This window comes from Phocoena sinus, chromosome 12 (assembly GCF_008692025.1).
Source record: "Phocoena sinus isolate mPhoSin1 chromosome 12, mPhoSin1.pri, whole genome shotgun sequence".
NCBI classification, from domain to species: Eukaryota; Metazoa; Chordata; class Mammalia; order Artiodactyla; family Phocoenidae; genus Phocoena; species Phocoena sinus.
In genome coordinates, this window is record NC_045774.1 from 28080635 (window position 1) to 28102168 (window position 21534).

The 21534-nt window shown below is 39.4% G+C and overlaps 1 protein-coding gene across 6 annotated transcripts in view; it reads left to right on the plus strand.

Annotated features, from left to right (window-relative positions):
• AHI1 (Abelson helper integration site 1) overlaps positions 1 to 21534 on the plus strand; it is a 215963-nt gene that overhangs the window by 143745 nt on the left and 50684 nt on the right. For 4 of the 6 annotated variants that reach the window (XR_004352595.1, XM_032651704.1, XM_032651707.1 and 1 more), the window contains 2 exons: positions 14477 to 14639; positions 18236 to 18336. Coding sequence is in view for 4 of the 6 variants with exons in the window: in XM_032651704.1 (XP_032507595.1) it covers positions 14477 to 14639; positions 18236 to 18336 (264 nt within the window). In the remaining 2 variants the exon portion in view is untranslated. Of the gene's footprint in view, positions 1 to 8424; positions 8616 to 14476; positions 14640 to 18235; positions 20417 to 21534 lie in introns of those variants that run through there. The other 2 variants (XR_004352596.1, XM_032651708.1) reach the window with 2 other exon arrangements.

Below are 21534 nucleotides of genomic sequence, written 5' to 3' on the forward strand. Positions count from 1 at the left end.
TTCCTCTTGTAGACAGCAGATGGTTTGATCATGTCTTTTTTCCATTCTGATAATCTCTGCTTTCCATTTGGAGTGCTTGATCAATTTACATTTAATTTAATTACTGATAAGATAGAATTAAGTCTGCAGTTTGGTTTTGTTTTCTTTATGTCTGATGTATTTTTTTGCTGCTTTCCTCTTTCATTACTCACTTTTTTGATTAAAGTATTTTTAATATACCAATTTAAATCCCTTTTTGTGTATTTACTTGAGTTGTTTTCTTAGTAGTTACCCTGAGAATTACAATTAACATCTTAACTTAAAACAATATAGTTTGGATTAATACCAACTTAATTTTAATAGTATGTAAAAACTTTAATACAGTTATTTTCCCTTCTGCCTCCTTTGTGCTATTATGGTTGTACAAATTACACCTTTTTTTTTTTTTTTACCATCTTTATTGGAGTATAATTGCTTTACAATGGTGTGTTAGTTTCTGCCTTATAACAAAGTGAATCAGCTATACATATACATATATCCCCATATCTCCTCCCTCTTGCGTCTCCCTCCCACCCTCCCTATCCCACCCCTCTAGGTGGTCACAAAGCACCAAGCTGATCTCCTGGTGCTATGCGGCTGCTTCCCACTAGCTATCTATTTTATATTTGGTAGTATACATAAGTCTGTGACACTCTCTTATTTATACATTGTAAGCCCATCAACACAGTTTTATAATTCTTTACAAAGTTGTCTTTTAATTTACATGAGGAGTTTCCCAAAAAGTACATTTATACTGTCCTTTGTATTTACTTGTGTAATTACCTTTATCAGTGCTCTTTATTTCTTTATGTGGATTTGAGTTACTGTTAAGTGCCCTTTTGTTGCAGCCTGAAGGACTCCCATTAGTTTTTCTTGAAGGGCAGGTCTACTAGCAACAAACTCTCTGTTGTCATTTATCTGGGAATGTATTACTTTCTTCTGTTTTACATGGTAGTTTTGCTGGATATTGAATAGTAGGTTGAGTCTTCTTTCCACACTTATTGTTGAAAGCATCATCTTACTAACTTCTGAACTCCAAGGTTTCTGATGAGAAATTTATTGTTAATCTTATTGAGAATCCTTCTATGTGATGAGTTGTTTTTCTCTTGCTGCTTTCAAGATTCTTGGGCTTCAGTAGTTTGGCTATGATATGTCTAGGTGTGGATCTTTCTGAGTTTATCCTACTTGGTATTTGTTTAGGCTCTTGGATGTGCAGATTAATATTTTTGATCAAATTTGGGAAGTTTGGGTCATTATTTCTTCAACTATTCTTTCTTCCCTTCTTCTGTTTTTTCTCTTTTTGGGTCTCCCATTATTCATATTTTGGTACACTTGATGGCAGCCCATAGGTGTCTGAGGCTCTGTCATTCTTCTTCATTCTTGTTTCTTTTTGTTCCTCAGACTAATCAGTAAAAAAGTTCACTGATTCTTTCCTCTGCCAGTTCAAATCTACTGTTGAGCCCCTCTAGTGAACATTGTACTTTTCAACTCTAGAATTTCTGTTTGTTTTTTAATTCTTTCTTTTTATTGATGTTTTCAATTTGCTGAGATAGCATTCTCATTTTCTCTTAATTCTTTTTTAAAATTTTTGTTGGACTATAGTCGATTTACAATGTTTTGTTAGTTTCTGCTGTACAGCAAAGTGAATCAGTTATACATATACATATATCCAGTCTCTTAATTCTTTAGACATGGTTTCCCTTAGGTCTTTGAACATATATATATATATATAAAAGTTTTTGTCTAGTAATTCCAACATCTGGACTTTCTCAGGGACAATTTCTATTGACTTCTTTGACTCCTATTAGGGTTATACTTTACTCTTTCTTTACATGTCTTGTAACTGGACACTTGAGATAATATAATGTGGCAAACTTAAAAATCAGATTTTCTACCCCCACTTCCCTATGATTTGTAATTTTGTTATTATTACTTTTACTATTTGTTTAATTTGGGACTTTCCTGGAGTAATTCTTTAAAGACTGTACTTTTTGTGTTGTGCAACCATTAAAGTGTCTGCTTGGTTAGCTTAGTGGTCAGCTAATGATTGTATTAAGATTTCCTTAAATGCCGAGGACCTTTTCCAAAGGGCTGTATTTGTGTGCCAGGACATGTTTTTAGTGCTTCAACATGCAGTTCATAACTCTACCATACTTAGACTTCACTTTCTGCTTGCATCGACTGTCAAGGTCAGCAGAGATGAAAGATTTGAGCCTTCTCTGGTCTTTCCTGGGCATACACAGAGTTTTGCACATGCCCATGGCCTTCTAGATTTCCAGGAATCTGTTGATGCTTTTCAGCAAACCCTATAGACAGACATGTTATTTCCCAGTTTTTCCTTTTAATTTTTTGGTCAGTTCCTTGTCATAACATGTATCACCACCTAAGTTGCCACTGATTTTTTCTGACAAATGCTCGAGGGATATGGCTGTTCAAACAGCTGACTCTGAGTCACATCAAATAAAGACAAGCCCTGAGAATGGAGCTTTTCAGGGCCTGCCACCTAGGTCATATAGTGGCACTTCTCTGGAGATGGGGATTTGTAGGCACTCTGAACCTGTTCTGCCTTCTCCAGTGACTGCTAACCTGATAGTTTTCACAGTTAACCATGGTTGTCAGTCTGTTTTTAAAGCTTCCAAGGGGCTGGCAAGAGAGTAATGGGAATAGGGCAGGTTAAAATTCCACAAAACTTGATGTTTTTTACCAAGATCCAACTGTTTTTTTTGAATACATGCTCTTTGGATTATTGCAGTCCTTTGGCTAATTTTTCAAGTTCTTAAAAGTTGATTTTGACAGTTTTGCCAGTTTTCTTGATTTTATGCAAGAGCCAATTTTCATTACTCGCCCATTCCAGAAGTGCTTCCCCTCTACTCATTTGTTCTTAAGCTCAGTGTTTTCTAGTTGCTTCTTTAAAATTCTATTTGCTGATTTCTCTTTTGCCATTTGAAATACTGTTTGGTAGGTTTTAGAGCCCCTTACTTGACCGTCTGCATCTCTGTATGTATCATAATTATATTTATATACTAAAATAGAGACGTTTTCCATCAAGCCTCTTCATTATCCTTCTATTATATTCTTGTCTTCTTCCTCACTAAACCAAATACTCACATGTGTGCACATGAGCTTTCCCAGAATATTTGGATTGATATTAGAATTAGAAATAGACAAGCCTCAGTGTTTTAAATAAGATGAGCAGTTAATTATTGATGTCTTACTATCAGCAGCCTAAAAAACTTTTCTCTTTCCATTTAAATTTATTACGCAAGATTCCTTCACAAAGCCTTTCCAAATTAACAATGCCTAGTCATTTCAGTATAAGTGTAAATATAAACTATAGTGATCAGATGGACACGTCTGCCGTCACTTTGGCCTTATTTCAGTTTACCATATAACTTCCCAGTTTGATGGCCTCAACAAATTGTGACTGAGAAGATAATATGAAGAAAAGTGCTTTGATGATATTCTTCAGGTGCCTTCCGTAATAGAAATACCAAGTCTTAAAGATCCTTCTTTTGGCATAAATCTTAGCGAAAGTTATAAGCAGTGAACCAAGCAGACTTATGTTTACTTGGTTCCACGAAGGCCTCTAACTTCAAACTTAAATATGTAGGTTTAGTGGTTGAGAGCATAGATTTAGGAGAAAAGCAAACCTTCTAACATCTAGAATCTGCCAAACTCTGTGATTTAGACAAGTAATAATTCTTTTAGTTTATAATTAAGGAAACAAAGGCATGATAAATACTAAATAGGGTGTTTATGAACATATGTGTGAACATGTGTATGTACACAAATATATACACGTGTGCTATATATGTGTGTGTATATTTGTGTGTATGTACACATACACACGCATACGTATATAGTGTAAAATGCTTAGCGCATGCCTGACACATAACAAGCATTAAATAATTGGTAGATACATATATTTCTAGATACATCTAGAGAGATAAACAGACATATCTATAGCATAGCAGATTATTAAATAATAACAGTAGATATACGTTGCTGAGAAAAAAATAAACTGAGATTTATATACTTGTTTTAGAATGAGTGAATTAAACTTTCAGGATAAGAATTTTTAAGTATATAATATTTGAAATAGTATGTTTTTCTTAACTGTGTCTTAAGCAGCTTCAAGTCAAGAACTTTATGCTGCGTTTCTTTATATTCCCCATACTAGGTACAGTGCTATATATATAGCACACACCTAAGGTATTTATTATATAAATGAGTTACTAGTTAATTCATCTTTTTAGAAATTGTTTATAAATTATGGGAATTCCCTGGCGGTCCAGTGGTTAGGACTCTGCGCTTTCACTGCCAAGGGCACGTGTTCAATCCCTGTTCAGGGAACTAAGATCCCGCAAGCTACATGGTGCATCGAGGAAAAAAAAAAAAGAAAGAAAAGAAATTATTTATAAATTTAATGAATTCTGTTAATAAATGTCCTTAGGGGTGCTCTTAAGTAGTTCTCAAAAATCTCAAGTACTGTAACTCTTTGCACTTATAGTTAGTGCCCAGGAAATCCTGAAGATGCCATTAAGCATTAAAAAGATTTAATTTCATTCTCAAAAGATTTGTCTCCAGACCTTACGTTATTTTTGCAGTACGCGGGCCTCTCACTGTTGTGGCCTCTCCTGTTGCGGAGCACAGGCTGCAGACGCGCAGGCTCAGCGGCCGTGGTTCATGGGCCCAGCCACTCCACGGCATATGGGATTCTCCCGGACCGGGGCACGAACCCGTGTCCCCTCCATCGGCAGGCAGACTCTCAACCACTGCGCCACCAGGGAAGCCCCAGACCTTACGTTATTTTTAAGTGATAAGTCTGTTATCTCTATTATGTGTATTTAAGCACAGAGAAATGCACCCATACCTCACTCTCAAAGAAAAATGGAAATGTAGCTCATACAAACATTTTTTAGTTCCTGTAGGTGTCTATTCAGTTTTATAAGAGGCTTTTCCTAACTAGTTTTGCAACAATACAAGTCTATTTGAAGACCCTTGTATAACTTACTTATCTATCTATATGCTTTTTTTAAAAAATATATTTATTTATTTATTTTTGGCTGCGTTGGGTCTTTGTTGCTGCGCACGGGCTTTCTCTAGTTGCAGTGAGTGGGGGCTACTCTTCATTGCAGTGCGTGGGCTTCTCATTGCAGTGGCTTCTTTTGTTGTGGAGCATGGGCTCTAGGCACGCGGGCTCAGTAGTTGTGGCTCACGGGCTTGGTTGCTCCATGGCCTGTGGGATCTTCCCGGACCAGGGATCAAACCCGTTTCCCCTGTACTGGCAGGCGGATTCTTAACCACTGCACCACCAGGGAAGTCCCTATATGTTTATTTTTAAATTTTTTATCATTTATATATTCATGTGTTTATATCCTTAACAAACTTGAATCAATAATTTTTATTTTAGTATTTATAAATTTGTATGTTTATGTATTTTTTAAAAAATTTGTACTATCTCTCATAACAATATGGCAACAGAAAGGACCTGGGCAGGAAAGTAGCATCTAAGGAAAATAGAAACAAGTTATAAATGCAACAGGGTAAAAAAAAGAATATTCCATTTATCATAAGGGATATATTTCTGTATATAATATCTATAAACCACTGCTTTGAACTGTGAAGTATAAAATTTATAATTACTAAAACTGTGTATAAACTGAATAATATGTTGTTTGCAATTACTTGAATTTATTTTTGTTTAAAACTATCTTCAACTGATTCTTTTTTTTACTGATTTTTACATTTACTCATAGCTCATGGTTTGCTAAGAGAATTTAAAGAAATTTATTATACTTTTCTGAAGTAATTCATAAATTATTATTTTAATATTCAATATCAGCATGCACCCTAGTACTCTTTATTGACAACTTAAAAGTAGAGAAACAGCAGAGTAACTTGTACAAATACTAAAGTTATCCCGTTTTTAAAAAGGGCCACCAGACCAAAAACAATGAAACATAAAACGGACTATCCCAAGGACAGGAACTGTGTTCACTTCTGTCTCCTCAGCCTATAAGAGTACCTCAGACACAATATGTATCTAATAATTATTGCTAGGTAAACAGATTTAATCTTTCAATTTTTGCTTGTTTTTCTATTTTAAAAATTTTGCTAATCTTTAAGAGATGGTAGGGGAACCTAAGAAATGTTTACTATAACTCCTAGTTGCAGTTTGAGCATGAGCTTGTTGAAAAAAATGATGAAGTAGATGTTATATTACTCAAATCTGGACTTAGCATTTCAGCGCTACGAGGGAAACTCAGAAACATAAGTAAAATAGGAAAGGAGGAACAGGTTTACGTTTTTAAGTTTTGCCTGTTAACAATTTGTTATAAGATTTGGTTTTATATTTTAAATTATGTTTCTTAACCATTCAGTCACATACTTGATATGTGCAGAAAATAAATGTACATGTTTTATAAAGTAGGTTATCGAAATAAAGTTAATTAAACCTTAAGGTACATCAGAATCACCTGTAGCCTTGTTAAAACAGATTACTGGGTCCATCCCCAGAATATTTCAGTTGGTCTGGAATGGGGCCCAAGAATTTGCATTTCTAACCAGTTTCCAGGTAATGTTGCCACTGCTGATCTAGAGACCACACTTTGAGCACCCGTGTCTAAACCAATGATTCATAATTCTCCTTTTGCTGTCCCTCCCAAGAAAAATAATTAAAGTACACTGTCATCTTTCTTCAGTAACAAAAAACAAAACAAAAATCTGTAGTCCAGTCTATAAAGGTCTTCGTCATTCTCTTGATTTTTTTTGTTTTTTTAGGAAATAACCAGCACAAAGATACATTTTAGAGCCTTTTTCAATGAAGCACTAATGATTCACTGTAGCAAAGTATGTGAATTGTGATTTCCAATAAGAAGAGGTTTAATTAATACCAGTCATCATATAAAATGAGTAGCTTCATTTGTGAAGTCCAAATGTTCAATCATTTCTATTCATCAGAGAAGAAGGAAGTATTTCCAACCAGTAAATTCCAAAGAAATGCTTTATCACTATTCTTTAATTATGACTAAGAGGCTTTTCCTGTGTAGTACTGCAGCAAACAAACAAGCTTTTCTAATTCATGTATGATCACAAATAATCAGGCACTGTTTATCCAACTGTTATCCACTGTTATCCAACAAATTAATATTTTGAATTTACGTTAAAATTTGTGAATGCCATTCTTTTGGAATAGTTATTTGAATACCTGATATGACAGAATTTTTCAGCTGGAAGGGATACCACCTAGCATCTGGTCCAAACCCCTTAGTTTACAGACACCCAGCTTGAGTGTTTTAAGATATGTTTTAGCCTTGGAGGCCCAGGCAGGACTGGAAACTCACTGTCTTGATTCCTCGTTTCGTGTTTTTTTCCATTACCCGTAGTAGTTACTTTACCAGAAGGTATTTGGAATTAAATATTTTCAAATATTTGTTTGATGAAGTGTTTAAGGTTCATATATACTAGCATTATGTAGCAGGATAGAACAGATAGTTTGTCTGGTACAGAGACAATAAACTTTGTGCAATTGTTTACTTTCTTTATCTCTGTTTTCTTAATCTATTATTATCCAGATAAATCAGTTAAAAATAACAGGACCTTAGTTTTTTTTATGAATATCTGTAGAGTTGTCTTTCTTAGTGTTCATGGAAATAATTATAAGAGACTGTATATATTTCTACTACATGGTGCTAGAAGTAGGGTTATATGTTTTTCCATTCTTCTTATGAAATAAAATATAGTCCCAGTGTCACTATTAGTAAAGGAGTCATTTGAATGTTTAGTAATGTACTTCTGTACAATTTAGAATTTGTTGTTAAATTTGATTTTCTACTACCTTTTTTATCTGCTCTTTTTTTCTATTTTAGTAATAAAGACCCAACATTGCTTGACATAATTGAGAAATGAGACTTTCCTAAAGCTTATTTTATTTCACTTGTTAAATATTACTGGGGGACAGCAAGCGGGGACAGCAAGCAAGCACAGCCAGGGAAGGGACTGGTGGAAGTGGGGAGACCATGCCCAGCATAGCTCATGGGCCAGTGCAGTGATGCTCAGGTACATGGTGGTTGGCGACTGGGAGGCGGGCGAGATGTGCCTACCCATGAATTATGCCAGCGACGCCTTCCTGGAGGATTACATGCCTGCCATCTTCAACTGCTACGCAGTCAGTGTCACCTTAGGGGACGATTAGTACCTCCTGGTTCTCTGTGACACGGCCAAACAGAAAGACTAAGAGCAGACAAGAAGACTGTGATCATCTGAGGCTTTTATCTTATCCGATGACTGATGTCCTCCCTGTATGCTTCTCTGTGGTAAATGTAGCCTCGTTTCAAAATGTGAAAGAGGAGTGGGTAACAGAACTTAAAGAATACACACTAAATATACCTGTTGTATTAATAGGAACTCAGATCTCCGAGGTGACCCCAAAACTATAGCAAGACTGAAAGATATGAAAGAAGAACCTGTGTCTGGAACAAGGGTGGAAACTAGCAAAAGAAATGAGAGCAAGGACTTCCCTGGTGGCGCAGTGGTTAAGAATCCACCTGCCAATGCAGGAGACACGGGTTCAAGCCCTGGTCCGGGAAGACCCCACATGCCTCAGAGCAACTAAGCCCAAGCACCACAACTACTGGGCCTGTGCTCTACAGCCCGCAAGCCACAACTACTGAGGCCACGTGCCACAACTACTGAAATCCACACGCCTAGAGCCCATGCTCCACAGCAAGAGAAGCCACCGCAATGAGAAGCCTGCACACCACAACAAAGAGTAGCCCCCACTCACCACAACTAGAGAAAACCTGCGCACAGCAACGAAGACCCAATGCAGCCAAAAATAAATAAATAAATTTATTTTTTTAAAAAAATTTTTAAAAAAAGAAATGGGAGCATGCTGCTATGTGGAATGTTCACCTTTAGTCCATCAGGGATTGAAGTGTTTGGTGAGGCTATCACAGCCATTTTAACTCCAAAGAAACACACAGTTAAAAAAAAAATAGGATCAAGATGTATAAACTGTTGTTTGATTACATGAGAAGCATCTCCAGTGGCCAAGAAAATGGTCCATTTCTCTCAGAAAGCATATGAAATGCTACAGCTGTATGCAGACCTCTTATAAATAATGAATCAGTTTAAAACTTGAAAGAGATTTTTTAAAAAACCCTGCCATCAGAATTCTATAAAATTCATTAAGGATGTTTCTCCAAGGTCGAAAACGCAGCAAATGCATCTGAAGCCACAATCTATTCTAAATAACTTTATTTCAACCAGAAAGTACAATCTCTCTGGGCTTTCATAGTTTAAAAAGCTACAACCACACCATGTTGTTAGCTATGTGAAAAACAGTGCTATCAATATAACTGCCTGGCTTAGACCATCCATACTTCTGCATAGTCCTTATGGAATCTGCACAAAGAAGCATCTTCTCCCTTTGCTCCAATTAATTGTTCTTGTATGTAAGTTGCTTTCTCTTTTAGTATATCCAGAGTGTTGAAACAACAAGGCCAACCACGTAGCCAAAGGTCCCTCCAAGCCTACAAGAGATGGGCCATCCCTGAGGGGAACATGTATAAGATCAAAAAAGAACAAAAGTTTTATTACACTTGAGCCAGAAGTTAAGTGTAACCTAAATATTTCTATATTAAAGCTTGATGTGCTTTTTCTTTAAGAATACCAGAAGTGGGGCTTCCCTGGTGGCGCAGTGGTTGAGAGTCCGCCTGCCGATGCAGGGGACGCGGGTTCGTGCCCCGGTGTGGGAGGATCCCGCATGCCGCGGAGCGGCTGGGCCCGTGAGCCATGGCCGCTGAGCCTGCGCGTCCGGAGCCTGTTGCTCCGCAACGGGAGAGGCCACAACAGTGAGAGGCCCGCGTACCGCAAAAAAAAAAAAAAAAAAAAAAGAATACCAGAAGTGTAATAAAGTCATAATTGCATTTATTATGAAAACTGAAAGTGTATACATTTTAGTTAATGTGCATTAAATACCTGTAACAAGAGTTCTGACAAAAAATAAAATAAAATAATTACTAAGATGTTTCTTTTTGTTTCACCTTATATTAATTGGTAATAATCCTGCCAGTAACCATAAGAAGTACCCTTAATAACTCATTGGCTGAGTACTGATCTGCATCTACATGGGGTTAAACTCCATAAGGAAAGAACTATCAGAAATTAGTAGCCTACACAACAGAATGGGAATAATTCACAGTCCTGCCAGCCAGAATGGAAAAACCTCCTAATAATGTGGGGCATCAGGGGGAATTATCAGGAGAATCATATCTTAGTAGTGGAGTTTATTGAGTCCTAAAGTCTTCCTGCATCTGCTCTAACACAACTTAAAAGCAAACCTGGAAGGGGTCAAACTGATCTCAAGTAACTACATGCCAGAAAAACCTCCAATACTCTTTAAAGGAATACAAAGAATCTAGTACTCATGAAAGTAAACTTCATATGTATTAGTTTTCTGGGGCTGTCATATCAAATTACCACAAACATGGTGTGGCTTAAAACAACAGAAATGTATTCTTTCACTGTTCTGGAGGGCAGAATTCTGAAATCAAGTTAAGCAAGTAGGAAGCAGAGGGAAGGGGGTGGGATCCAGATGCTTCATTGGCTGCAGGTCAGCGCAAAGAAGTTCCCCGACGATTATGGAGCCAGCAGAAGCCGTGTTGGAGGAGAAAGTGCTCAAGTGTATGACTTATTCAGCACAGCTTGTTGAATGACTTGGGGTCATTATGAATATTGATTTTTGGATTGCATCACAGATAACATTGCAAGGAACGTCTGCTGCTGCTGAGCAGGACAGTGGTTAATGTTCCTTAGGTACAATGGTTTCAGGAACCACTGAGAATTCTAGAGAGACGACTGTAATAATGAAAAATCTCTCAGAAGATAATGCAAAAAGGAATTCCCCTAAATGTCCTATAACAGCCTGGCAGACTCTGCTTAAACCAAGAAATAGTATCTGGCAAGCACTGCTATGAAGACCAAAAACTATGTCAAAAAAAAAAAAAAAAAGCTTTTCAGTGGCACTTCCACCATGAATGATTGTGCCCAAGCAACTCGGCAAGCTTTGAGAAAAGGAAGGAACTCTGTTTCAAATATGTGAATAGTGGTCAAATGTGACCACGTGGATTTTGTGGAACATTTTATTTCCCAGACCTATCATTACCAACATGGGCACATATTTTTAAACTTACGTCTAAAAAGAAAGATTACTGAAAGATTTCATAACCGCCCTGTCAGCTCAAGATCTGGATCATAGTACTGAGGATGTTCTGTCATACCCACGTGCCAGACCACCGTGTGCACAGAAGGGTACATTGTAGAAGATACTTCTCAAGAGAATGGTCAAAACAGATTTTCTGTGACAAAACCTACCAAAATAAGGGGAAAATAGAAATGGTATTAATTCAAAACAAACCTCTGCATGGGACTGTGTCTTCCAACACTTGGGGAATAAAGCTCCCAATGGAGCTTTACTTTATCCTAAAACAGCGAGATGACAATGAAATCTAACTGGAGACAGAGAAGACATGACTTACGCAAAATCCACTACCAAAATAAAACAAGCAGAGTTTACTGTGTGTACTGTGATGCTCAGAAGAGAGTAATGGTCTTCAAATGATGAGAACATTTTGATAAAAACACACACTGGAATACCAGCAGATTCTCATGAGCCGTGTGGATTTTGTCACGTGTCTTCAGTATGATGAGAGAATGGTCACAGCTCCACTGCCGCCAACCTGTGGGCTGTTGGCACGTGAAACACGCTGACTCCTCATTGTGAAGCTGTTTTGTGCCTAAATGTCAGTAATGTTGTGATGGTGACAAAGCAAGACTGCTTTGGGGGGTGTAGTCTCCCTCCTAAGGATCGTAGTTGTGGAGTTTGGTGTCAAGGACATTATTTCTGCATCAGGAGATAGCATTACGAGAGTGTAGAACACAGTATTGTAAGCCGGGAAGGACCTAAGATGGATGCAAGTGAGGCATTGCCCATTTGCAGTACCGTAAGAGGCTGGTAACACGTGATTCATCTGACACCATCAGGTTGTGAGGCTGTATTATGTATTGGTCTGACAGGTCTGCTGTAACAAAATACCATAGACCGGGTGACTTAAACAACAGAAGTTTATTTGCTCACAGTTCTGGAGGCTGGAAGTCCAAGATCAAGTATCCGGCCAGGTTGGTTCCTTCTGAGGCCTCTCTCCTTGCCATGCAGACAGTCTCCTTCTCACTGTGTCCTCAGGCGGCCTTTTTCTCTGTGCACGTATGCTCCTGGTATCTCTTCCTCTTTTTATAGGAACACCGGGATGAAGAACAGTGGGAACAAATCCCCACGCAGGTTCTCGGACTGGGTTTCAGGTGTCAGGAAAGGGGCACAGTGGGGCCTGCAGGTGACCCAGGGGAGCTAATCTTCTCAACACAGCCAGCTGCCCAAGTTCTGCTGTCCAAAAATGGGTCTTATCTTTCATGAGTGATTAGGATCTCCTGTCCCTCCTCCCTTCCTCTCTGCTGCTTCTTTCCCATGTTTGATCCTAGGTAAAGATGGCCTATAAATGTATTTCATTTAAAAAAAAAAAAAGAAAGAAAAAACCCACGAGTTTAAATCCCGATTCTACCACTTAGTAGTTTACTTTAGACAAGTTACTAGATTTCTCTGTGTATCAAATTTCTCATTTGTAAAATTGAAATAAGAATTTCTGCCCTCACAGGATTGTCACAAAGATTGAGTAAGATAACTCACTTAAGCAACTAGCAAGGGACCCAGAACATGGCAGGCGCTCAGAACATTTTTATTGGCTTTCCTATTCTGTGCTGGTGCCATGCAGGAGAATACAGGAGAAGAGGTTTGGAGAAGGAAGAATGCACGGGAAAAGTTAAAAGTTCCACTTTTACATAAGTGAGTTGGCATCAATATACTGAGAGTTACAAGATTTGTAAATTTTAAACAGCGTCCTGTACAGCATGTTGTAAACTAGGGACTGTGCTAAGCAGTGCAATAAGAATTGTATTTTTACCACTTAAATTATCATTACTGCCCTTATATTGTATAGTGACAGCAGTTAATTCCAGATTTATCCATTAAAGTCTTCTGGTTAATGTGTTAATAAAGATTTCAAATTAATTTCAAGGCACCACAAAGAGTTTTGAGAACTGTTATGGCATTCCTTGCTTCCCGTTGCCCATATTCTGAGTCTGAACCTTTCAGCGTGTATGATCTGGTGCCTACTGACTCTTGAAGCCTCAACTTCTCCCACCTTCTGTCTAGACTCTTACCTCTAATGCCAGGCTCCCACCATATTGAGCTATTTGGGATTTCTCTTCCCGGGACTCTCACACATGGGGTGCAGTCTGCCTGAGACACACTTTCCATCTCTTCAACTGGCTATTTCCTGATTATCCTTCATTCACCTGCAAAGCCTAAGCAAGGTACCCCTTCTAGAAATTATCCTGTTTATCACTGTATGTTCAGTCCCTAACACAGTACCAGGTACGTTAGGATTTCAGTAAATACCTGTTAAGTGAATAAATCAGTACTCAGCCTAAATGCAGAGGACTGCAATGATAATTTTCCATTACGTATGTAGTTGTATAACCTGTAAATTTTCAAATTCCATTTACATAGGAAAAAAAGTAGAAGTAGTTTTTTCTTTAGTGTGTGTATTATGTCCTACTTTAAACACTGCATCACGTCTAAAATGGGTTGAGGTCTGCTTCCTTCTTGTAACTGCTATAAGGGATTTGTAGATTCCTATGCAGCCATTCATTTTGAATTTGGTTTTTCGAAAGAAAAAATACATATAGTGACTACTGTAACAAAACAGAGAAAGAGGATTCTCATAGAAGGGTTTTTCCTCTTAAATTTGTATAAGCTTATAAAGGTATTTTTAAAGGTAGGGGAAGATTTAGATTAGTCATATAAAATACCCCAAAAATGGTATTTGTATAGAAATACATCTCAAAAAGAGACATTAACAATAAACCCAAGTGATCACAATGAAATTATGTAAACTGGTTGTTCCATTGAATTTTTCCTTTTTGTTAAAGTGTCGACGTTCCGGAGAATTTTTTTTTTCTTTCAGATGCGTCTGCTTAGCACAGAGAATGGGACCAAAGGTAGAATGAAACAATTTTAAGAAAGTGAATGATGTGTGAGCTTTTTTTTAATTTGCCTCACAAGTAATTTACTTTAAAAAAAAATTAACATCTGCTACTTTGAAGCTAATCTTAGTGTATTGAATGATCTTAACCATTTCTCAATCCCACAGTCTTTTATCTTGCTTCTCCTGCTGTGTTCCCACCACCCCTGATCCCATTAGCAAACCTTGAGACAGCCTCAGACTCACCAAAGTACTGCTTTGGTTTCAGCTGCTCTTCTGCAAGAGGAAGTGAATGTTGGGGGTTTTCTCTGTGGTACAGTTGTGATAAAGCTGTGGTGGTCTTATCTCTCTCTTAGGTAGTGGCCCTTTATGACTACACAGCGAATCGATCAGATGAACTAACCATCCATCGCGGAGACATTATCCGAGTGTTTTTCAAAGATAATGAAGACTGGTGGTATGGCAGCAGAGGAAAGGGACGGGAAGGTTATTTTCCAGCTAATCATGTGGCTAGTGAAAGTAAGTTTTATGCTCCCTTCCTGGTTTACTAATATGGTATAACTGATAGTCCAAGATTTTATCATTTTCTCCGCTTTAACTTGCTGTCTTGTTACTTTTGCATACATTTACCGATGGGTATTGCTCTTCATTCTCATGTTGCAAAAGGATAAAAGGGGAGGGGGGCACTAGTACACTCAAAAGCTATTACATTCTGAGATTGGAATATCTACTTCGTGGACTTCCCATCCCAGGGGACCTGCCCATCTAGCTACCACCCTTCTTCAGCCCCTTTTCCCCCGCTACCTGATGCTCACACACTGACGTCACCTCTCCTCTTGCCGCAGAGACTCCTCAGTTGACAGACACCTAAGAACCTCTAGCTCCCAGCTCCCATTCTTTTTACCTTGTATCCCCAGGCCTAGCTGGTACCTGCTGGAAGAAAACTGCAATAGATTGTTCCATTCTCAAGTAAATTAAGCCCTCATTTGTGAAAGGTAAAAGAAAGGAGCCCGAGAAGAAATTCTAAATCTGAGTTTCTGAAAGCTGTAGATTTGCTTCCAGGCCTTGAGAGGAGAAAATAGAACTAACACAGAGAGTCTGAAAATAAAAGAGTTCAAAGACTGAAGAAAGGGGAGGAGTATAGCAGTGCTTCTTCAGAAGAACGCTTCCCATCAGCCGTTAACTTGGTGTGTGGTAGGAAAAGCACGATGCCCAGCGGTCAGGAGAACTGAATGATAATCCTACCTTGACAACTAATAGTGATATGCCTCCGTTTCCTCCCATGGAACGGGGGAGCTGAGCTCCATCATCTCTAAGCTTTCTTCCAGAAACACTAAAATCGTATAGTTCCGATTTAAAAATATAGTAGAAGCAGCCTTGAGAACACGCTACGTTTTGAATGTTTATTGTTAAGTCTTTTGTTTCTGCAAAGTAATTATTATAAGTGGTAGCTGGTTTTCAGGCTAGTCTCTGAAACCCCATTCAACCCAAACTATGGTTGAACAAAAATACGATTGATTTCTAACCTAAGTTCTGAACTTTGAAGGGAAAAGAGATGAAGAAAAGGAGAAAGAATTTCTTCCATGAATCCTGGGTGCTGGGCCCGGCCCAGATAAAATTATTTCTGTTGGGCCACCTTCCAGGTCTGCACCCGGCCCTTCCCAGGGCTCCCTCCCCAAGAGCTCTAGATCTCACTGCAGCTCCTTCCCCAGCTTATCTGCCGCTTTCAGCATACTCCTCCCCTCCAAAGCGCTAATTGTCTCGAAAATTACCCACTTCTTTCTCTCTCATAACAAAATTCTTAATTTCCTCTGTGCCATGGTTTTATTCTCTGAGCAGTAAATGACTAATAGCTCTTAAGCTCTATCTGAGGTATAGTTTTATGTTTAAAGGAGGATGCAGACTGGAGAAAAGTTAAGGCAGTGTGGAAGGAAGAAATTTGGGGACAGGTTAATTCCCAGTCATCTCCTGTAAACTCAGCACTTCTCACTTGCAGGTCATCTCAGATATCCAGGCTGCTTCCCTCCCCTCCCAGTGAGGGCTTCTCTCAGGCCCAGCAGCTGGAGTTCTGCAGCGGTAGCTTCTGTTTTTAAATCAAGAGCTGCCTGCACAGTCTTAGTCACTCTGGAGTATATCTGTCATTTTAACTAGCTATTACAATCTGTTGTTTCTTTCAGATACAAGTGGAAACTTGACAGTATAAAAAGATTGTGTATTTCCAGGCAACATGGTGTTATGTGCTAACTTTAGAATCTAGTTAGTTTGCAGAAATTACCTCTTAGGCTTGCAAATATTGAGAGGCTATAGATGTTTGATCCACAGGGGATTAAAGATTCAATAAAATTTGGTTTTCTTCCATAAGAACCAAAGTGGGACTTCTGAAGCATACTGCAGTGACCATGGTTGGTGGCCGAGTACAGAAATCAATTCCGTGTCTCAGGCGGCGGCCATCCTTCAGTTGCCGTAACTCCTTATTGTACCTCGGAATAACTGATGGTTTCTTTTGGCATCAGTCACTGCTTGTTGAAAAAGCTTTTGCAAAAGCCAGAACAAACAAAAATTTTTCAGAAAACCTGAGAATACGATCGAATTCTCAGTTCATCAGGGGTTCTTTTCCTCTTCTTTTTTTTTTTTTTTTTTGCGGTACACGGACCTCTCACTGTTGTGGCCTCTCCCGTTGCGGAGCACAGGCTCCGGACGCGCAGGCTCAGTGGCCATGGCTCACAGGCCCAGCCGCTCTGCGGCATGTGGGATCTTCCCGGACCGGGGCACGAACCCGTGTCCCCTGCATCGGCAGGCGGACTCTCAACCACTGCACCACCAGGGAAGCCCTTTTCCTCTCCTTTTATCCTACTTTTTACCTGAATTTAACAAAAACTCACCTTCCCAGTTTTAACATTAGAGAAAAAATGACTGTCAGCAGCATATTCCGCTCTGAAAATAGTAGGAGAAATTGTCCTTTATCTTTATCTGAAGCCAAATATGCAAAGCAAATGATCTAAGGGACTGTGTGTGTGTGTGTGTGTGTGTGTGTGTGTACATACTATACATACATACGTAATCACTATCAACTGTTGAGTTGAAAGCCATGTCCTTTAAGAGAATGACCCAATAGAAGACATTGGTACCCTGTTATCACAAAGGACATTCCCTTTGTATCTTAAGCCACTGGAAAGGAAAACTTGATCAATTTCCTTAATCACATCTAACATTTCCAGTAAGAGATAAAGAAACCCAATGATAAAGTCCGCCCACACACAAAGCCCATTAATGTAGCTTATAATTTTAGAATTTTGGTCAGGTGTATTTTATCACTTTCTCTCAATTCAGAGTTGCCCAAGTCATTTAACCAAAACAGATTTCCTTTTTAGCCCTTTAAAATTCCCACATAACTTTTTAGATTCAACACCACATGTAGATTAAGTAAATTATACAGATTATAATCTTATAAGAATCTTAGATCCAACACTGAGTGGATCCTGTGTCATGTATAGTCCCAGCCCTGTGCTTACTTGTTTCATACCATCTTCACAAATTAGCCTTTATCCACACCTCCGCCTGGCAAAATCCTCCCTATTTTTCAGTCTGACACACCTACCACTTTTTAAGCATTTGCTATCCCCACATCAGAACTTGTCTTTGTTATTATCTCTCTTCAGAATAATGTCACAGTCAGTTTTATATTACAGTTAATTGTGAACATATCTGTCTCTGACCAGATTGTAAGCTCCTTGAGAGCAAAGACTGTCTTTGGTCATCTTCGTATCTCCTCCAGCAGTACCTAGCTGATGACCCTGCATATAGCAGGTTCTTGGTAAATGTGGATTAAGGTAAAATAAGCATCTGCATGACCACGTACATAGTAGGTGAAAATGACACTTTCTGCATTTCTGAAATCCTGCTGATCAAAAGTTGCCAATCATAAGTTGTGTTCTTTGGATAAGGAATGTGTAAGACTCCAAATCGCCTTAACAATAAGTTCTGGGTAGCTTACTGTTACACCAGGGAAGTTTGAATATCAGTGTGTTTAGTTTCCTGTCTGCCCCCCATTGCTTTTTTGCCCCGTGGAACGGTGCTCATCGATTTGATTGTATGAATTCTTTGTTCAATTCCAGCACTCTATCGAGAACAGCCTCCAGAGGTAAAGGAGCGATCCCCTCCTTTAACCCCTAAGGAAAAAGCCAAAATGGAAAAAGCTTTTTCAGCTCCACAAAAGGTAAATGTTTGCAAGACTGTGTATTCCATGTACTTTGATTTTCACTCTCTCTGGATGAAATATTACTTTATTTTTCATGTTTATATCCTTCATTGTTTACATTATTATTTCTTCTAATATTGGCATCAACATTTTGAAATATATAAGGCAAATATTATTATAGCCATTTTCCAGATAAGGAAACTGAGGAGGCTCAGAGAAATTAAAATAAACCCCAAGTGATGGGACGAGAACCCAAAGTAGAACTTGTGACTTCAAGTGTGACGCTATTTCCACTCTCCACGTTTCTGTAACTGTGATACTGACACTGTCCTCAGCCCCACCTGAGGGGTCCACATTGATGCTAACAATGACTGGGGCTCATAGACTAAAGATGTCCTATCTTCCTGGATCATTCCTCTTAACTTGCTAGGAATTTTAAATGCTTTCAGGTTAAAATAAATACGGATCTGTTCTTAGCCAGAGAAATGTCATGTTTTTTCGCCCTGTGCCATCAGCTCCCTCAAGGATATCAGGCAGAATTCTGATGTTGGTAGTGCTTTGGTAGAAAAGTTTATAAGCACTGTACCACCATATATATTACCTTATTTAACTTATTTTATTATGTGACATTAGCTCTTGCCTTAGACTGAATAACTTCAGTTCTTTTTGACTCCATGAACTAGCAGGCATATATATATATATATATATAACAAATACCATGTCGTGATCAAAAGTTGAACCTGTCATGTATCATCCTGCCATTCATTCTATATTTGTTGAGTGCTTACTTCCACGCTAAGCACACTATTAGTCCTCACTGAAAAAAGACTGAGTAGTCAATGCACCTGCCCTTGAGTAGCCTACAGGCTGGTAGGTGAGACTCCTACAAGCAGGTGATTCCAGCAGACTATGGTAGGAACTCTCATGAAGATCTGTGCGTGATGCTTTGGACACACACAGGAAGAAATACTCTAAATCTTCTCTGGGGAGTCCAGGAAGAGTTCCCAGAGGAGGTCAGGCTTGAGCTGAGGCTTATAGGATGATAAAGTATGTGTTAGGTAGATGCTCATAGGAAAAAACATTCTAGCAAAGGGAATAACTTGAGTAAGGTGTGGTATAATATGGTTGTGTTTGGTGAGCATGGGGTCTGATGGAAAGAAGGATAAGAGAGATACAGGAGCCAGGCCTAGTGTGCTCTGCTCAGATGCTTAGACTGTAGCCTTCAGAGAGAGGGGATCCCCGGAGAAGGTAGCTCAGGGAGTGACATGTACAGATTTACAGGATGAAAATACCATTCCAGTGGTAGCACGGTGGTTGAGTTAGAGGTAGCTGAGACCTGGGGCGGGGAAATTGGTTATGAATCCATTGAAATAAAATACAAAAGCCTGAACTAGTGCAGATGTGGAGGATAGGGGTCATAAGGTAAAACTGACAGGATTTTGTGATTGATTGGATGCGATTAGTGAAGTTGGAATCTAGGCTTGTGCTAAGGGCCCTGACTTTATTATACAACTGCATGGATATGGTACCACAGAAATAATAAAAGAGTAAGGAAGATTTGGGGAGACAGAGACAGGGAATGGTGGGAGTAGGATGTGATGAGTTGTTTTAGATATCTTGATTTGTTAGTGGTGTCTGTAGGGCTCCCAGGTAGAAATATTCACTAGGGGGCCAGAAATTCAGGATTGGAATTTGAGAGAACATAGGGCTTCAGAATACAATGGGAGGAGTTAATGTATCCATTGTATTATATCAGGAAAGTTGAAGCTTGTAATGAAGGAGATAGCACAGGAGAAAGAGTTCTGAGAGGAGGCAGCCAAGGACAGAATCCCAGTGGAACACTTACTGGTATTCAATATCTAAGGGACAGTCAGGTGAAGGGAAGAAGATTAAGAAAGAGTAATCAGGGCTTCCCTGGTGGCGCAGTGGTTGGGAGTCCTCCTGCTGATGCAGGGGACACGGGTTCGTGTCCCGGTCCGGGAGGATCCCACATGCCGCGGAGTGGCTGGGTCCGTGAGCCATGGCCGCTGAGCCTGCGCGTCTGGAGCCTGTGCTCTGCAACGGGAGAGGCCACAACAGTGAGAGGCCCGCGTACCGCAAAAAAAAAAAAAGAGCAATCAAAGGGGAAGGAAAGAAGTGGCCTGGAAGCCAGGGGAAAATAGAGGTTCCAGTAGGGTATGGACAGGAGTGTCAGAAACAGGCAGTTAGTTAGGGTCTCAGCATGTGGACATCAGGAGGGTCCTGACACCTTTGCACTAGTGTCATGGATTCATAGTAGTAGGAGGATCGAAGGGTAGAATGGGCCTCAGCAAGTGAACTTGTGGAAGTCATTCCCAAAGCCTCTTCACTTGAAGGAAAAAAAAAAAAAAAAAAGTCAAGCAGTGGCTGGAGGGAGACCTGGTTCCAGGAACGACTTTTTAAATATTGGAATGACATAAAATGATACCCTAAGGAGTCAAAGCCAGTAGGACAGGTTCAGGTTGAAGGTAGATAAAGAAAGCACACATGGATCTTAGAGAAAGCAGGAGGTTTTTATTGGGAAGACAGATTGATAGATTAGTCTTGGCTTAGAGCAGTGGTTCTCCACTGAGGGTGATTTTGTCGCGCAGGAGACATTTGACAATGCCTGGAGAAATTTTTGCAGATATCTGCAAGGAGAGGGGTACCACTGGCATCTAATGGGTAGAGGTAACAGATGTTGCTAAACATCCTAGAATGCCCGGGACAGCCCCCTCAGCGAAGGATTAGATTGTCTGGCTGTGCTGAGCATAGAGCATCAGCCCCCCGCCGAGACAGGTAAATGTGGAAGAGGATGCAGGTAAGTTGATAGCGTGGAAGTCTCGAAATTGAGGATATCTTCATGTTCTCCAAAACTGAAAGGAAGGTCCACTTCAAATGTGAGGGTCATACGAGTGAGATAGGAAGAAGAGTAGTGACTGTTAGAATACCTGTAAGGACAGCAGGAGCAGGGGCTCATGGGGGACATATAAGGAGATTCCTGAGTAGTTCTGGGAGCTGCTATTTGGATGCCATAAAAATCCAGGTGACGTCATTCTGTATTGAATGTGCAGTTGGGTTTTTTCTCAGTAGCGCTTAGCATCTAGGGCCTAGCAGTGGAGAAGGCAGATTTAGTCGGATGCATAACTGGAGCTGTTGTGGGGCGGGGGGTGATGGGGAAGAAGAGGATAAGAGGCTCAGTAACACTGGTCAGACAAG